Source organism: Eschrichtius robustus, chromosome 6 (assembly GCF_028021215.1).
Source record: "Eschrichtius robustus isolate mEscRob2 chromosome 6, mEscRob2.pri, whole genome shotgun sequence".
NCBI classification, from domain to species: Eukaryota; Metazoa; Chordata; class Mammalia; order Artiodactyla; family Eschrichtiidae; genus Eschrichtius; species Eschrichtius robustus.
The window spans coordinates 141,410,258-141,428,305 of record NC_090829.1 but is presented as its reverse complement, the minus strand read 5'-3'; the positions used below and the strand labels follow the sequence as shown (position 1 = coordinate 141,428,305).

At 48.4% G+C, this 18,048-nt stretch overlaps 1 protein-coding gene across 2 annotated transcripts; it reads right to left on the bottom strand.

The window, feature by feature from the left end:
• Positions 1–2,432: 2,432 nt before the first annotated feature.
• On the bottom strand, positions 2,433–17,239 carry GET1 (guided entry of tail-anchored proteins factor 1). 2 transcript variants are annotated; one of them, XM_068547105.1, is made up of 5 exons: positions 17,061–17,239; positions 7,703–7,868; positions 6,438–6,505; positions 5,074–5,188; positions 2,433–3,369 (listed from the first exon to the last, which is right to left on the bottom strand). In XM_068547105.1, exons 1-5 carry the CDS (start codon positions 17,160–17,162, stop codon positions 3,296–3,298), a joined length of 525 nt encoding a protein of 174 aa, XP_068403206.1. In that variant the 5' UTR covers positions 17,163–17,239; the 3' UTR covers positions 2,433–3,295. The 2 variants fall into 2 exon arrangements, with proteins under 2 accessions (XP_068403206.1, XP_068403205.1); XM_068547104.1 differs by lacking the exon at positions 2,433–3,369 and adding an exon at positions 4,669–4,942.
• Between the last annotated feature and the right edge of the window lie 809 nt (positions 17,240–18,048).

The window sequence follows — 18,048 nt, the reverse complement described above, 5'->3', positions numbered from 1 at the left end:
CCCTGTTAACTGGTAACCCCCCAACTATGAAAATGTATTCCCTGTAAAAGGTATACGTGGCCCTACTGGAAAACCATTATGTGTATTTTTTTCAAGTTAAATATCCCTGGGTACTGACTTAACACGCTGGGAGGGGTATAAAACAGTCTAAGGAACAGTCTCTGGCCCTAAAGGCACTTGCAGCATCGACAGAAAACCCTTTATCACAAAAATATCTAAAACATTAGAAATAAAAACACACAACAGTAGACACCACAAGTCAATACAAAATTAGTTGACAGAGCAGTCATATTGATATACTTAAGATGTTCTGACAAGGAAGGGAAGAAAAAAGAAATCACTATTATGTAAAGCAGTCAGAGAAGGCTTAAAGGTCCAATAAAATATAAATAGATTGGACAGGAGGGGCCAGTGTGCGCACCACACGCATGTACACGTGCGCGCGCGCGCACACACACACACACACACACACACACACACACTGCCCCCCCAGAGAGCTATGTATGTGTAAGAAAAACCATGGGAGGCCACAAAGTCTGGCCAGGTCAGGGAAAAGGAAACTAGTTGAGTTAGCATTCCACCCACTTGCACTGGCAACAGAACCCCATACAAAAATGACTGTGGGTTTGTACATAAAGATTTCCCTGCTTGATTCACCATAAATATAAAGCAAACAAAACTGGCATGATGAGAGCTTTAGATGTATTTTTTTAATATAAATTTATTTTATTTTATTTTTGGCTGCTTTGGGTCTTCGTTGCTGTGCGCGGGCTTTCTCTAATTGCGGCGAGCGGGGGCTACTCTTTGTTGCGGTGCGCGGGCTTCTCATTGCGGTGGCTTCTCTTGTTGCGGAGCACAGGCTCTAGGCGCGTGGGCTTCAGTAGTTGTGGCTCGCGGGCTCTAGAGCGCAGGCTCAGTAGGTGTGGCGCATGGGCTTAGCTGCTCGGCGGCATGTGGGATCTTCCCGGACCAGGGCTCGAACCCGTGTCCCCTGCATTGGCAGGCGGATTCTTAACCACTGTGCCACCAGGGAAGCCCACTTTAGATGTATTTTAAATCAAACAGATGTCTATTCTCACATGAAACTATAAACTATACCCAGTAATTTTAAATAGAAACACAAAACCTACAGCTATCCATAAAATTTTAGAAAAGAGCGAAAAGCACAAATGTTAACACCAGTCGTCCCACTTCTGTGGAATCACAGGAGACTTTCTGTACTTTCCAGGTAGGATTTAAAAAAAAAAAAAAGCAAACAGTTTTTGTGGGGTTTTTTTTTAGGTATTACTTTTTAAAAGCTATTTTAAAAGCGCATACATCGATATTCATAAATGTATGGAATATCATGGGAAGAATCGTAAAGAAACTAGGAATAGTGGAAAACTCTGGAAAACTAGGTAACACAACAGTAGAAGGTCAGAAGATGTACTTTCATCACATCCCTTTCTGTATCTTTTGAATTCAGTGCCACGTTTACTACCTATTTAAAAACAAACACCGGGGAATTCCCACCGCAGGGGGCACAGGTTTGATCCCTGGTCGGGGACCTAAGATCCCCCGCAAGCCGCGGCACAGCCAAAAATAAATAAATAAATAATTAATTAATTAAAACTTAAAAAACAAAAACAAACACCATTTTCCAAAAACCACAAGAATGTGAAATGTGACGGATATTTAAATTTCCCTTATTTAATCCTCACAAACTATTAATGTATGTGGAAAGAGTGAACAGCTGTGAATTATAAATCTTTTCCTCTAGCCTCAGTGAAATCTGTCAAAAGTCTTGCAGTATTAGTTGCAAGAATATATCCTTAGGAGATAAATAAGGGTCTCGTCAGGGAGACTTTCACCAATTAGTGATCCCAGGACGGTCCAGAGTGTGCGTACCAGGCCACCTGACTGTTGACTGTGTGACCTGCCATTCACGCCACAGCTCACGAATCACGGAGGGCCTGTGGCCTCGAAGGGGCCCGAGACCCCGAAGCTTCCTTCTGCTGCTGTCATGTCCTCAGCAGGTCGGCTGCTCATCCTCTGTGGCTAAAACGTACCTGTGAGGTGACTGGACGCTGGACGCTGGTGTTTGCTGTAAATACGGCTGTATTCCCAGTTCTGCATCCTCTCCCAGAGCTGCAACAGCCTGGGGCCAGGTGAGTCTGGGTGATGAGGGGAACCCAAAACCCACTCTGGTGACCATCAACTAAAGCAGCACAATGCTCCGTCTCTACATAGCTCAATTACCAGAAATAATAACGAACGTACTATCATACCGTCAGGGAACACAAGGATACAAAAATGATCTTTTAAAAACTCGTGCTAGAAGTTCGCTTTACAGGGCTGTGGCCCACTTAGTGAACGTTGCAGGCCCTCTGCCACCGATCGGTCATAGCAAGTAAGTGGCCGTAAGGAAGGAAGTCACACAAGCACTTGCAAAATTGTAATTAGAAAAAAGTGTTTTTAAAAATACTGAGCAGAATTACACTTGACGGGGCAAACATGTAGCCGTTGAAATTAATTTAATCAGGCGTCCCAGTTTGTTTTTTAAGTTTGTTCCGTTCTACAGAGCATAAATATTAAATGCTTTAAAAATACCCTTCATTTGAAATACATTAAATATAAAACACACAGTTCAAACACAAAACAATGCATTATGGGCTCATGAATACATTTATAAAACACAGTAATGAAAAGTTAACAGCTTCAAATAAGTGGATAATACTATCCAAAGGCTTGCCCAACAAATGACATTTTAAATAGAGGAAGGAAAAAGCACAAGCAATGTCAATTAGTGTTATTCTCCCGGGAGTACTGCATGAGATTAAAAAACAAATTTTCAAATTCTAGTAGTGGTATTAAAATTAAGTTACTTTCTAATCTGGATTAAAAATAGCACAAAGTCTTTAAAGTACTTAAGTTATTAGAAAAGTTTGACTTTCCAGTTGGCAATGTGACCTTTAAAATACGCCGAGAGTGCAAATCACAAGTAACAACACGTAGCCCATAATGTCACACACTTCTTATCACAAATCTGGTGCCATGCTGGCTGGTACACACGAGACTGACTTCCATGGCTCACAACAAATGGACAGAACGGTGATTCTTCTAAGAATCTCAACATGAAGTCCAAGAACAAACACGTTCAACAACAACAACTAACCTGTGGCTTGTGTTTCCTTTTTTAAAAAAACAAACAAACAAAAATAAACAAAACAAAAAATAAAACAGTATAAATCAGATTTGTAATCTCCTAAGTGAAAATTCGTTTTTGAAAGTGCTGTAGCCAAATTCATCTTCTTTTTCAGCTGAAAGGGTGAAGCACAATGGCCACAACTTTGTTACAGACTAAAATCCAACAGGTAATTCCAACACCACCTAAAAATAAAGAAATTCAACATGAGAGCATGCCAGGAGTTCCGCCCACATTTCCTGCCTCTGCTACCTTTGACTTCTAGGAAATAGAGCACTTCAGTCCTTTTTGAGTAGTGTTGGGCTAACACCAAGTTTGTGTTTCCTGGGTTCAAACTGATCAGACTGTTTTTTTTGGCTGCGTTGGGTCTTCGTTGCTACACGCAGGCTTTCTCTAGTTGCGGCGAGCGGGGGCTACTCTTTTGTTGCGGCGCGCGGGCTTCTCACTGCGGTGGTTTCTCTTGTTGTGGAGCACGGGCTCTAGGCGCGCAGGCTTCAGTAGTTGTGGCACGTGGGCTCAGTAGTTGTGGCTCGCGGGCTCAGTAGTTGTGGCGCACGGGCTTAGTCGCTCCGCGGCATGTGGGATCTTCCCGGACCAGGGCTCGAACCCGTGTCCCCTGCATTGGCAGGCGGATTCTTAACCACTGTGCCACCAGGGAAGCCCCCAGAGTTTCTACTGATTCACAGAGCTGCCTTCTTTACTAAGGAGGAATTATTTAAAACGACAAACAATGATTTGAATTTGTCTTTCCTGCCAGAGACATGTGCATCATTATTTATGATATTAATAGACTGTAAGACCACCCTGTCAGATGATCTGTTTTTCCCTTCCCACCAAAGCATTATAAGCACGGAGGAATGTTTACCCACACCTTTCTTGCCCCACTGATGCTGAGAGACAGGAAGAGAGAGTGGCCTCTGGCTCCTCGGCTCAGCAGCGCTGAGAGCCACCAGCCATACGATCCTGGCCGGGTCCGGGAAGAGGGAGGGGGAGGGGGAGGAAGGGGCCTGGCTACATTGGAGATCTTTGACACGGTCATCCCTTTGACTTAGCAGTTCACCTCCAGCATGATCACAAATCGCAGCCAAAGACTGGCTGAGCAGGATGTGTACTGCGGCATCATCTCTACAGCAAAAACTGGGGACTTAAATAGATATCCTTTAGCAGGGAAACTCGTCAGTTATGACGCACCCAAACGGAGAACAGCTGTTCCAAGTTCCTTACTGAGGAGACTTATCAAGCTGCCCTCTCAGCACGGCCAGCGGCACGCCCGTCTCCTAACCTGAAGAAATGCATTGATGTGGGGAAAGGCTCACGTGATAAGAGGGGTGAAAAATGGTATGTGCCAGGTAACCTAAACCGTACAAAAATAAATAGAAAAAAAGACTGGAAAAAATATACCACAACGTTAAGGGGGGTTATCCATAGCTACTGAGTCTTTTTAAAAGTTTTTTTTTATATTTCTAATCATTCTACGATGACATGTACTAATTTTAACACCCAAAAGAAATTCTTTCAGAAGTGAAAGAACGACCGATACCAGGAAATGCTGCAGAGGGGCTAAGCATAGTGTGAACTGAAAGGGAGTCACAGAATTTGGGAACCAGAGGTGGTGTTTCAATAAACGGGGTATCAGACCCCAGGTATTGGGCTTGGATTACGGAGGCAGGCTTGGGTTGAGCTGTAGCCCTGCTACTTCACATTTCGGTGACACTGGACACGTCAGTTCTCTAGACGTCAGTTCCTTCGCTGCAAGCCCTGTGTGAGGCGGAGACACGGAGCTGCTCACTGTGGGCGGCAGGCTGAGCTCAGCTGACTGAACCTCCCGCCACACGCCCCTAGGTCGGCCTGGCCGCGCTCCTCCACCGCGTCTGCCAGCGCCCACGTACCTGCTACTCCGGTGGGAAACGCTACCAGGCGGTCGAGTGGAGTTATCCACCTACTCGGCACCACGGCCACAGGGACAGCATAGTACGTCCAGATGAGCGTGACCATCAGGGCAGCCTGCAAAGACACGGCTGGTGAGCGGAGACAGCCTGCCAGCCACACAAACGATCACCACGGAAGATGAGGAAACACGGAAACAAGCCAAGGAAACTCTCCACATCAGTGACCTCCAACCCTACCCATCCAGTCCTCACAGCCAGCAGATACACGCACACCATCAAATTAGCTGATAGAGTGACCAAGGTCTCCCACAGCGCGAGTGTTCCTTCCTCATCGAGCACCTCCTCTAAGCAGCCAGCTTACGCTAACTACACCTCATCAGTGACAAAAGTGATCTCACGCCTCTCAGGTCCTTGCAAAACTAGCTACCGCTCCCACCCGCACACCCAAGTGCAGAGGTGAGCCCTCTGTGAGGTTAAGTGGCGGGACGAGACGCGCTGCCTGCCCTCTCCTCCTTTCCCAGCAGCGCTCGGTCAGCTGTCTTCCATCCCCTTCGTGGCCTTGAACGTGCCACTCGAGGGAGCGGACCTCAGAGAGCGCGGCTTGCTCGACTCCTCTCCCCGTGAGACCTCGCTCGTACCAAAGTGACAACGCCTCAGGATCAACGTCCTCAAACACACCCAAACCACCTGGGCTTTGGGGGGCTGGGCGCAAATCTTTTCCCCCAGGAAAGATCACACGTAGGACTGAAACTCGGAGACCATTTAAAGCAGCCACTAAGTGTGCGTGTGGCACATCCACACCCTGGGGCGAAGGAAGCAGCAGCAGGAGCAGGGATTGTTCCGCAGCAAAGGGAACAAGTAAACATCCCCCAGGCAAGGAAGCTGGGAATCAACGGTCCTGGACTGAGGTGAGAATGACGTGTTCCCGCCTGGAGAGCAGACATCTACACGTCACCTACACGTCTGCACACCCGGTGACAAGCAACGGCCACAGTCACCGACCGCCTTAGAAAATACGATGTCTAGATAAGCTCTCTCACTCCATACCCACCCAGGCTCCCAACGCTGCACTGAAACAAAGGCAAAATGAAAGAACTCCAGAGAAGCGCATCTGCTAAAAAATCCCAACATTTAACAACTCTAAAAGACAAAGGCTAAAAGAGACTAAGAGAAACAAAGGCTTCATTTTAGTCTACCTTAGAAATTCACAGAGTGTTCAGAGTTACATGCTAGCAGGACCACACAGCACAGCAGCTGAAAGTGGAAAAGCCTGAATTCCCAGGCCCGGATTCTGGGCCACATGGTTCTGGAGGACAGTCCGTTACCAACTTCAATGACCCCAGGTGACAGAATAGGACACTTACTTGCAGTATGTAGAACGCAACACTTATAACCCATTTTATCTTGGCCAACTGAGCTGTCCGTGCTTTCACTGAAAGGAAAAACAGAATGAAATGGTATCAGTCCTTAAAAAAAATGAAGAAGATATTCAAGCACACAGAAATGTTATTTCTCCTCATAAACTATTTTCTAACTATGTATGTAACATCTGCTCAATATACTTAGACAAGGGAGTTCCCTGATGGTCCAGTGCTTGGGACTCCGCGCTCTCACTGCCGAGAACCTGGGTTTGATCCCTGGTCGGGGAACTAGGATCCCACAAGCTGCGCAGCACAGCCAAAAAGCAAACAAACAAAATATACACATACATACATACACACACACACACACACACACACACTTAGAAAATATAAAATAGGATTTCTTAAAAGTCACCCACTGTGCCATTATTTAAAATAGAATCACACACAGATTATGAGATTTGAAGCTTTCATTTTAAAAACTCTTAAAGCTATTCATCTAAATCAGAGATTCTTTTACGAGGCACTTACCAACAGGACTACCTTTTTCTTCCTGGATTTCCCAGGCCACACAGCACACTAACCCGTAAGTGGGAGTCTAGTTTGTCTCAGGCCTGGGCAGGCCCCTCTGCAGGTTTCACTAGCCACACACTCTCTCAGCACACAAGCTGACCTCCTATCCATCAAAGGAGACTGTTAGGAACAGTGGCAAACATAAAGCTGAGTAAGACCTGATCCCCAGCCTGAAGTCTACACTTGGATAAGGACACTGCTGGGCATTTTTTAGAGCATTCACAAAAGCTCCTGGGAATCCACCATGAGATTTTTCTAGGCTTCTCTCAGAAAAGTGTTGAATTTGAAAATGTCAACCTACAGAGAATGAAGAAAATCAAAGATGTTAGAGGTTTCTGTGTGGTTGTATGGGGTTTTTTTGTTTTTTGTTTTTTGTTTTTTGGCCATGACTCTCGGCTTGTGGGATCTTAGTTCCCGGACCAGGGATCGAACCTGGGCCCACAGCAGTGAAAGTGCCAAGTCCTAACAACTAAACGGCAGGGAAGTCCCCAGGCTTCTGTGTTTAGAAAGCAAAGGTTCACCAGCAAAAAAGGAGGAAGTAACAATTATTACTGGGTCTCTTCTAGACAACTTAAAACTCTCTGTCAACATCAGAACCTCAAAGATCAAAGCACATATGCAGTGCCTCTTTCTATAAAGATTTCTCTATTAATCAGCTCGTACGAAGCTTCCCACGCTACAAATGAGAACAGTACCGTGAGTTTTGAGCTTATCAGTCATCTTGTTGATCTTTCTCTCCAGCCTGGCGTATCTGGCAAACTCGTCCATCATGTTGACGGTGGAGAGCTCCTGCTTCATACCCTGGATCTCCGCTCGCATCTGTGACTCCTGCTCCACGTCCTTCTGCAGCACCCTGGACATCTGGTGGAGGTGACAGCCGGGATCAGCCTTCGCCCCCCATCCGCTTGCTGCCTCCTGCAGCTGGGCACGCTGCCCTTTACCCCCATGGCCAGGCTCTGCTGCCCGGTCCCCGTCCTGCTGCCTGCCCCCGACCACAGAAACGAAAACTCCGCCCGCCGCCATGAGTCTTTATTCAATTACGTTTTTCCTTCTGCAGATATGCCCACGGACTGCTACAGCACAAATGTATGTATCCTTCACTTTTACAGCAAAATTGTGATTACAGGGTGAAAACTGATTCCATCCCCAGAGCTTCATTCAGGTGACAAGGACCGTGCACGCCCCTCATTCCTGTAGAATTCTGTGCTAAATTAGGTGGGCAGAGCAAGGGGGGGGGGGGTGCCGGGGGTCAGGGATGAAGCGGTGGCGGGTGAAGAGGGCATTCCCGCAGAGGGGCTGCCTGGCATGAGAGTCGGGGTTCCACAGCAGGAGGGGCACATGTGACAAGAGGAGGTGGTAGTGGAGGCCGAGGGTGAGTTACAAAGGATTGAGCAAGTCATGGAGACCTACTAAGGATACTGTGAGCCAGTTTTCTCACTGTGAGCAAAGGGAGTGAGAAACATGCATTGGGAGAGAACCAGAATGAATCCCGTGGGACTGGATGAGAACTGGAGGTGCAGGTGTGAACTTGTGGTTTTCCATAGATACACACAGACAGATGAAATAACAGACGTAAATGTTTGTGAAGAGCAGCCTCTGACAGCCAGGCCCCACATGGGACACGACCGGCCCAGGCACCCTCCCCAGGGCCCTCCTGGCCGCCCGGATAGTGGAGGGGACCCAAGTGTGAGGGCACCTGCCCACGCCGGCCCCAGACGCCCCCCACAGACACACACACCGGCCAGGACACTGCCAGCGGCCCGGGCTACACATGCAGTGGCTGCCAGGTAGCGCCCAACAACCCCCCGGGGACAGGTGAAGGTCCCAGGAGAGCGAGGGGAGAGCAAGGGGACCACCCTCGCACCAGAGCAGGAAGGTCCAAGGGGCGACCTCATAGGGGACTGAGAATTCCTCAGGGACTGACCCGGAGTGATGAGTGTACCTCCCCAAATCAACGCCCACGGTACCTGGTGAGATGCAAAGAGAACACAGCATCCTTTATGTGACATCCTCGCCAAACACTGGACAAGGATGTCCACAGAAGGCCATTGTGCAAAATCACTGCCCTGCGATATTTGGAAATGTCATCCTCGCAATTCAAGGAAAGACCAAGACTCCTTCTAGACTGAAGAGACATGACAAGTATGTGCTATGCATGGTGCTGACTGGGGTCCTTCTGCTATAAAGGACGTCACTGGGACGAGGAAACCCTGAACGGGACAGGAGGATTGTACCTGACAGCTGTACTGCGGGCAAGGCCACTGTTTATACACTAAAGTATTGGGGAAAGAGGGCACTCGGGTTGACAACTTACTTTCAAATGGTTCAGGAAACAAAACCAGTTCTTTCTAATGAATGTATAACTTTTCTGCACGTTTGTGTTTGTTTCACATTTTTAAAAATATATTAATAAAGATACGTTAATAAACTATATTAATGTATTTCCCTGTACTGGTACATAGCAGGTGCACAATAAATCAGTCTGTTCCTCTAGCCCCCGACCCCCCCTGCCTGGTGCACAGTAGGGTGACGCTTCAGTTCGAGCTGGCCAGCCGCGCCCCTCTTGCGGGTCTCCCAGGGACGCCCGCACAGCCTCACGGAACACCAGCTGAGGCCCCTTTCCAGCGCCCGAGCAATGAGGCCCTTCGGTCTCCAGAGGGCGCCTGTGCAGCAGCACAGTGTGCTTGCCACTGCGCAGCCTCCTGGAGTAGGGGGGTCTTCAAACTCAGCTGTCGTGTCCCCACTACCGAACACTCTAACTAAAGGACATACACGCTAGCCAGATCCACCCTAGAGCAGAAAACAGGAATGCACCAAATTATCTTTAAAAATCACAGAATCATCTTAAAGAGCAAGGAGTTCATAGATGCTGCTTAAACTGTGTAAATCAAGAAACAGGTGCAGGGACTTCCCTGGCGATCCAGTGGTTAAGACTCCGCGCTTCCATTGCAGGGGGCGTGGGTTCAATCCCTGGTCCAGGAACTAAGATTCCCGAATGCCATGTGAAACGGTGCGGCACAGCCAAAAAATCAATTAAAGGTGTATTTTTTTTTTTTAAATTTGATTTAAAAAAAACAGGTGCAGGGTGGGGAAAGGACTTTCGGAGGTGATGGAGATATTCTTTACCTTGATTGTTTCGGTGGTTACCCTGATTAAGTGTGCCAAAACTCATCAAACTGCCCATGTACAAGAAGTGAATTTCACTGAATGCAAATTACACATCAATAAACCTGACTTTTAAAAGTAGGATTTAAAAAGAAATAGAGGGGGGACTTCCCTGGTGGCGCAATGGTTAAGAATCTGCCTGCCAATGCAGGCAACACAGGTTCGAGCCCTGGTCCAGGAAGATCCCACATGCCACGGAGCAACTAAGCCCGTGCACCACAACTACTGAACCTGTGCCCTAGAGCCCGCGAGCCACAACCACTGAGCCCGTGAACCACAACTACCGAAGCCCACGCGCCTAGAGCCCGTGCTCCACAAAAAGAGAAGCCACTGCAATGAGAAGCCCTCGCACAGCAACAAAGACCCAACACAGCCAAAAATAAATTAAAAAAAAAAAAAAAAAAAAAGAAATAGAGGGGCAAACACATTACATACATAGCATTATAGAGAATACAGGCTGTGCTTCACAGATTTTTTTAATTGAAGGCTTGTAGCAACCCTGCATCAACCAAGTTTATTGGCACCATTTTTCCAACAGTATTTGCTCATTTCATGTCTCTGTGTTACATTCTGGTAGTTCTCATAATATTTCAAACTTTTTTATTATTGTTATATTTGTTATGGTGATCTTTGATTAGTGATTTTTTTTTTTTTTTTTTAGGCCACACCACGCGGCTTGCGGGATATTAGTTCCTGGACCAGGGATCGAATCCCGGCCCTCAGCAGTGAAACGGCAGAGTCCTAACCACTGGATCAGCAGGGAATCCCCTGATTAGTGATCTCTGATGTTACTACTACAACTCACTAAAGGCTCAGATGATGGTTAGCATTTTTTAGCAATAAACAATTTTTTAATTAAGGCATGTACACTTTTTTTACACAATGCTATGCTATTGCACACTTAATAGACTCTAGTGTAAACATAACTTTTTTATGCACTGGCAAACCAGAAATTGCATGTGACTCACTTTACTTCGATATTCACTTTATTGCAGTAGCCTGGAACCAAACCCGCAATATTTCCGAGGTACGCTGTACATAAAACAATTAAAAACTGGAAAGGCCAAAAATGGTTACTCAGGAGTGGAAAGTGAGTGAGGGCAGGAGAATAAACTTGAGGGGAACTGAAGAGATTTGTGGTTAAAATTAGGAAATGCAGTGCTTGAAGAAAAACTGAACGTATCACATCTACAAGTACAAAAAAAGAAAATTTGGAAGTGTTTAAGTTTGCAAATGGGTACCAACATTAATCCAAGACCTCCTTACAAATAACTGTTAAAATATACTAGAATTATGAGTTGAAATGTAAGATTTAAGGAGATCTAAATTTTTTAAATGTTCTTAGTATTAATTTTTTAACATATTTATTTATTTGGCTGCACCGGGTTTTAGTTGTGGCATGTGGGATCCAGTTCCCCAACCAGGGATCGAACCTGGGCCCCCTACACTGGGAGCACGGAGCCCTAGCCACTGGGCCACCAGGGAAGTTCCAATATTAATTTTTAAAACATAAACGTCTGGGGCTTCCCTGGTGGCGCGGTGGTTAAGAATCCGCCTGCCAATGCAGGGGACATGGGTTTCAGCCCTGGTCCGGGAAGATCCCACATGCCACGGAGCAACTAAGCCCGTGCGCCACAGCTACTGAGCCTGCACTCTAGAGCCCGTGAGCCACAACTACTGAGCCCGTGCGCCTAGAGCCCGAGCTCTGCAACAAGAGGAGCCACCACAATGAGAAGCCCACGCACCACAACAAAGAGTAGACCCTGCTCTCCGTAACTAGAGAAAGCCCGCGCGCAGCAACGAAGACCCAAAGCAGCCAAAAATAAATAAATAAAATAAATTTAAAAAACATATATCTGAAGTCTTTTTTTTTTTAATTTCTATCAGGTTTTTAATTTGTTTTTTTCAGCTGCGTTGGGTCTTTGTTGCTGCATGTGCACTTTCTCTAGTTGCCGCGAGCGGGGGCTACTCTTCCTTGCAGTGCGCGGGCTTCTCATTGCAGTGGCTTCTCCTGTTGCGGAGCACGGGCTCTAGGCACGCAGGCTTCAGTAGTCTCTTAACCACTGTGCCACCAGGGAAGTCCCCTGAAGTTTTTATGTACTCACAGGCGTATTAAATCTCCCACCTGACAGAAGCTGATAAGCTTTGCAGGGTACGGTTTTTCAAAGACCTGGAGATGGGTCCACAAATAATTCTAAAGCAAAAAAGAAAATAAGTTTTTAAAGACCAGTGAGGCAATACCCCAGCGGTCCAGTGGTTAGGGCTTGGCACTTTCACTGCCTGCTGCCCAGGATCAAATCCTGGTCAGGGAACTGAGATCCCGCAAGCGCGGGAGGAGGCCATGAATCAATAAACAAACAAACAAAATTTGCTTATCACGAAAAAAAAGCCGGTGGGAGAATCTGGAGAGCAAACAAGGGCAGAACCAATCCTTCGTTTCTCTTGTCCCCAGACGCTGGCCCTCTGCCTGTGTGACATCCCAGTGTCCTCCTCAGTCACCCTCTGATCCTGTCCAAGTTGGAAACTCCCTCTGCCAACAAAATGCCAGGACTTGCGGTGGCACTGGGGTTGTTCAAATGCTCACTCCCCCGCTCACTGGCTGGCAACTCTCTGGACCAGACCCATCTGAAAATCGTGCCCGACGACATTTACAGCCCAAAGGCTCCTCCCTCCCGGAACACAGCAGGCATCCCTGGGAGTGGCGGCTCAGGCGTGTCCCTAACACCGCAGGGAGACCCCCTCACCCCGGGAAGGGCCCAAGGCCCAGAACAACCCCACATGCCCCTCAGCCAGGACCGGCCAAGTCGGGCCCACTCCTCGGGGCCCTGGTCTCTGGCACGTGGGAGTCCGCATCTGCCAGGCCGCACCTGCTCGTGCGCCCTCAACCCCCGTCGCCGCCTTTGTCCCCTCCTCAACCAGCACTTGGGGCCCATCCTAATGCCTGGTCCACAGCAAGAACTCACTAGGCGACCGTGCTCCCTGGAAACGGGCAGGGTCTCAGCAAGGCCCGCAGCGGCAGGCCCTGCAGTATCCACCCCTCACCGCAGTGGCCCGGGCCCCTAGAGGGAAAAGGGAAGCGGCCACTTTTTAGAGCAGAAAGTTAAGTGTGATTTTGAAGTTGTCAAACACAAAAGTGGCGGCCAGTCCCACACACCAAATCCCTGAGGACAGCCTGCGCTGCACCTATGCTCAAAGTCTGCAAAGCAGGGGGTCTGTGAAGAAGGGGCCCCTGGCGCCTGAAGCCGCCCTCCACCGCGTAGGTCCTGGGGCGCCTGCGCAGGGCACGTGCCTCACCCAGACCCTCACCCCTCCCTCCGCCACACCAGTCCTAGGGCGCCTGCGCAGTGCACGCACGCATCTCTCCGGGACCCGCAGGCCGCCTTCCAGCGCATCGGCCCTGGCACGCCTGCGCACGGCACGTGGCTAACTAGGAGCTCCTCCCGCCCTCGGCCACGCCAGTCCTGGGGCCCGGGGCGCCTGCACAGCGCGCCTCCGCGCAGCCGGCACGGAGCGGGGCGCTCCGCAAGGTGGTCTTTGTCCCCTCTGCCTCCGCCTTTGGCTGTGTTGGATCGCAAATGCGTCCTGTGACCAGCTAGAAAGGAAACATGAAAGAACTCGCAGGAAAATTCTAACCAAGTCAACGCCAAGGAATTGGCGTCCTCATCCAGGCCCCCAGCCCCCACCCCAGTATTTGGCTGAGGTCCCATCCCAGGACCTTGCAGCACTCTGCTGGGAGAGGACTTCTTGCACTTGAGAGACTTCCTCAAGGGCCTCTCCTGACTAATGGGAAGGTGCGCCCCTTCCCTGCTCTGGCTGAAGGGAAGGAGCTTCGGAAACCCTGGAAGGAAGGCTACAGTCTGAGGTGCAGGGGCATGGCCCGTTCCCAAACTGATCCTCACTGGAGTCTTTCCCACGTGCATCCTCACATCAGCGCCTGCGATGGGGCGGCCTCTAATGGTCGAGACAGAGCAGCGTTTTACCCTACACGGGACCAGTGCGTTCCTTACAGCTCTTCACTGACCCTCAACACAAACCAGATCTCTTTATTACTTCTCCCTGTTTTGAACACCAGCAACTGTACTCTGCTAGGATAATGTTATCCTTCTGAACCTGGCTAACAATTCTGACAGTGTTACAACCAAGGGAAAACGGGTCTAAGAAGGCTAACTGGTTGGAGGTTAGAGAGGTTACACAGCCTGTAGGATGCAGCAGAGGAAGTGACACAGGTCCAAGGACAAACCCAGGGCTCATTCACCTGAACGACAAACAGCCACCCTGATAAGGCACAAACCTCGTGCATGTGTGGACTGCAGCAATAACTTCTTATGAGAGTGTGCTAGCTGCAGGGCACAGGTTTGGTGAAAGCTTGGTGAAGGAGCCAGAGATGATGACAGTTCTTATTTACAGCCGTTGCCATATCCCAAACTCTCTCCTCCTTCCCCCTCAGCTTATGAGAAACTAGGAACAATTCACAGAGGAACACAAAACCAACACAGCCTCTTTCAGCAATTGAGGTTAGTTTTGTGTGTGGTTCCAATATAAGGTGAAATGAGATGGGGTACATAGGAAGAATCGAAGTGATACTGCAAGTAAGATGGGCAGGCAACCCACAGAATGGGAGAAGATGTTTGCAAATCATATATCTGATAAGGCGTTAATATCCAGACTATATAAAGAACTCCTAACTTAACCACAAAAACGCAGCCACTCACTCTCGATGTGGGCCTCCAGAGAGCGCCCTTCCCCTAGGGACAGCTCCTGAAGCCCCATTAGAAAAGGGGCCACAGACCTGAATAGACGTTTTTCAAAGATATACAGATGGCCAATAAGCAAATGAAATGATGTTCAACATCACTAATCATTAGGAAAATGCAAATCAAAACCACAAAGAGAAGCCACTTTGCATCCATTAGGATGGCAATTATCCAAAAAGGAAAAATAATAACTAAAAATACCAATGTTGGAGAATGTGGAGAAACTGGAACACTTGTGCATTGCTGGTGAGAATTTACATGATGCAGCCGCTGTGGAAAACAGTGCAGCAGTTTCTCAAAAAAATTAAAAACAGAATTACCATATGATCCAGCAATTCCACTTCTGGGTATTTACCCAAAAGAACTGAAAGCAGAGATTTGAATACACTTGTACACCAATGTTCTAGCAGCATTATTCACAATGGTCAAAAGGCAGAAACAATCCAAATGTCCATCAAAAGATGAATGAACAAACAAAATGTGGTATATACATACAGTGGAATATTATTCAGCCTTAAAAAGGACAGAAATCCTAACACAGGCTACAACAGGGATGAACCCTAAGGACATTATGCTGAGTGAAATAAGCCAGACATAAAAGGACAAATATTATATGATTTCACTTATATGAGGTGCCTAGGAATAGTCAGATTCATAGAGATGGAAAGTAAAATGGTGGTTGCCAGGGACTGGGGAAGGGGCATGCGGATAACACCCCATGTTTACTGGGGACAAAATCTCAGTTTAGGAAGCTGCAGTTCTGGAGACGAAGGGTGATGAACAGTTGCACAACAATGTGAATGTACTCAATGCCACTGAACTATATACGTTAAAATGGTAAATTTTATGTTATGTATATTTTACCACAGTTTTTAAAAAATAAGAAGAAAGAAAAGTGGGCTGGGGCCTACTCTTCAAGGGTCTTTTATGCAATGCTGAGTACTTCGGACACCATCTTAAAGACAAGGAAGCATCAGGAAAGATTCTGAACGGGGGATGGGATTAAGACAGAACTGCCTCAGGACAACTTGGGTGATAAGGTCCTAGAATAGAGTTTTACACAAAACAGGCACCCAATGGATACCAGTAGAGTAGAACAAAAAGAAGTAGAAACCCTGTCTAGTCTTAAATACCCCACCACCACCACCAATTTATACCAGGAGAGAAAAGCAGAACTGAGTTCCCAGAATACTGCTCCAGTGTGTGCACCCCATCTTTGAGTCTTGGTCTAAGTCAGACAGCCCCTCACTCCCACTGTCGGCCTACAGAGGGCGCCCTTCCGCGGCTCCTCACCTTCTCCACAGGCACCTCCCATCAAATATGCCACCAAACCCCCTATTCAGGCTCCAACAGGCAGAGGGGCAGACCTCGGAGAATCACAAACCAAGGATCAAACCTCCACCCCAGCAATCAATAGCTGGATGTCTTAGGACAACTACTAGACTCTGAATCAAACACACCTCCTCTGGGAGGTACAGGAAGATGGCATGACAGTCACAGCAGCCGTGGCGACTGGACACGAGGAAATTACTCACGATGGACACAACGCCCCGCAGGGAGTACTCCCAAGTGCCCGTCGCTCCTCTGGGTACAGGAAACATCACAGAGCACTGGGATTCTAAGTCTACACTGTCTCCAACCCCTCCCGCCCCAAGAATGGGGGTCCCTGCATCCTGAGACTCGTCCCCAGGGACCCTGCACAGCTGCACTGCACGCAAGAAGGCGAGACTTCCCGGAGCCCCGACGCCGTGCTGCAGGCACTGGCCCTCCCCACGCCCCCACCCCAGCAGCCTGAGGCCGCTCGACGCCCCCAGGAACCAGAGAATAACGGAAATGAGTGCGGCTGGCAGAAGGGCACTGAGAACTCCAGACCGCTGCCACGCGAAAACGTGGCCACGCGTTATCAGGCATTTTTTTTTTCTCCCCAAAAATCCAGAAAACCGGATATGGGGGTAAAGCGTTGCCACTTGACGCTAGCAACTCACTCAAAAACATCTTAAAACACAGAACGGCCCAACCAAGATGCCTCTGCAGGCCGAATCCGGCCGTCGGGCGGCCAGTTTGAGACCCCTGTGTCTACGGCACGCTGGGGCGGCGACCCCACCGGCCCCTGGAAGGCCAGATAGCCACTTACGAAGGAGGAGAAGGACGGGAGGAGGATCCTGAGTACATTGCATCCAAACACGAAGCTGAGCACCAGCAGCCAAGCCCACCGGTCGGCCTCGGCCGCGCTCATCTCGGAAGCTCACGGCGGCGCCAGCTCAGCTAAAGCAGCTCCACCTGGGACCAAGCCGACGGCCGCGCGTGCGCAGTGAGCCCAGCGCCCCGCAGAGGCGGGCCGCCGCGCCTGCGCACTGCGCCGCACTCGGGGAGGCGGGGCCGTCTTTTGCTCCGGGCTCGGGTTCACGCCAGCCTTGCCCTTGGCCTTCCCGGCTTCCGTAGAGTTCTCGCACCTGCCCCACCACCCCGTGGAACCTGTTTTCCAAATTCGGCTTCCACCGTGTCTCTGGTTTTGTTGTATCTGCAAACCACTTGTGTGATTATGTAATTAATACTGTCTTTAAACTGACTCACCTTTATTCCTAAATAAATGTATTTTTAAATAAACCTTTCCGTAAATAGAAAGCTACGGTAATGATAGTAGCAAGTAACCGTGAAAAGAAAAACGTTTTGTAAGTAGTTTTTAGTAAGTAGTGTTTACATTTCAGAGCTAAACATTGTAATAAATGTAAGTAATTTACAAAAGTGCATACCTGAGGTCCTGGTTACATTCAGCCTGTAATAAAGTAGCCTACATTTATGGGAAGATGAGGTTTTACAGCAAAAGAATCCCAACTCACAGTTATGTGTAGTAGGTAAAGCAAAAGATGATTAGCTGCCTCTTCTGCCCTGGTTGGAGTCTGAGAACTAACTCCCAGTCAGAATGAATCGAGGAGCTGTGGTTCTACAAATTTCTGATTAAAGAAAACATGTGAAGCGAAACTATTCGATAGCGGTAGAGGGAATTATTTCCATGGAGAGGTTTCTTGGCCGGTAGGTGATGCTGAACTGACCAAAACAAAAGACAGGCTTGGAGCCTGCTTCTCCTCCATAGCCTTCCCCTCCAGCTGGACCATCCAAGG

Excerpts from the sequence above, each read along its gene's own strand:
- GET1 (XM_068547104.1), bottom strand. The coding sequence starts at position 17,162 with ATGAGCGCGGCCGAGGCCGACCGGTGGGCTTGGCTGCTGGTGCTCAGC. Across the intron at positions 6,506-7,702 it reads TGATAAGCTCAAAACTCACG|TGAAAGCACGGACAGCTCAG; the intron begins GTACTGTTCTCA and ends TTTTCCTTTCAG. Across the intron at positions 5,189-6,437 it reads TTGCGTTCTACATACTGCAA|GCTGCCCTGATGGTCACGCT; the intron begins GTAAGTGTCCTA and ends GTGTCTTTGCAG.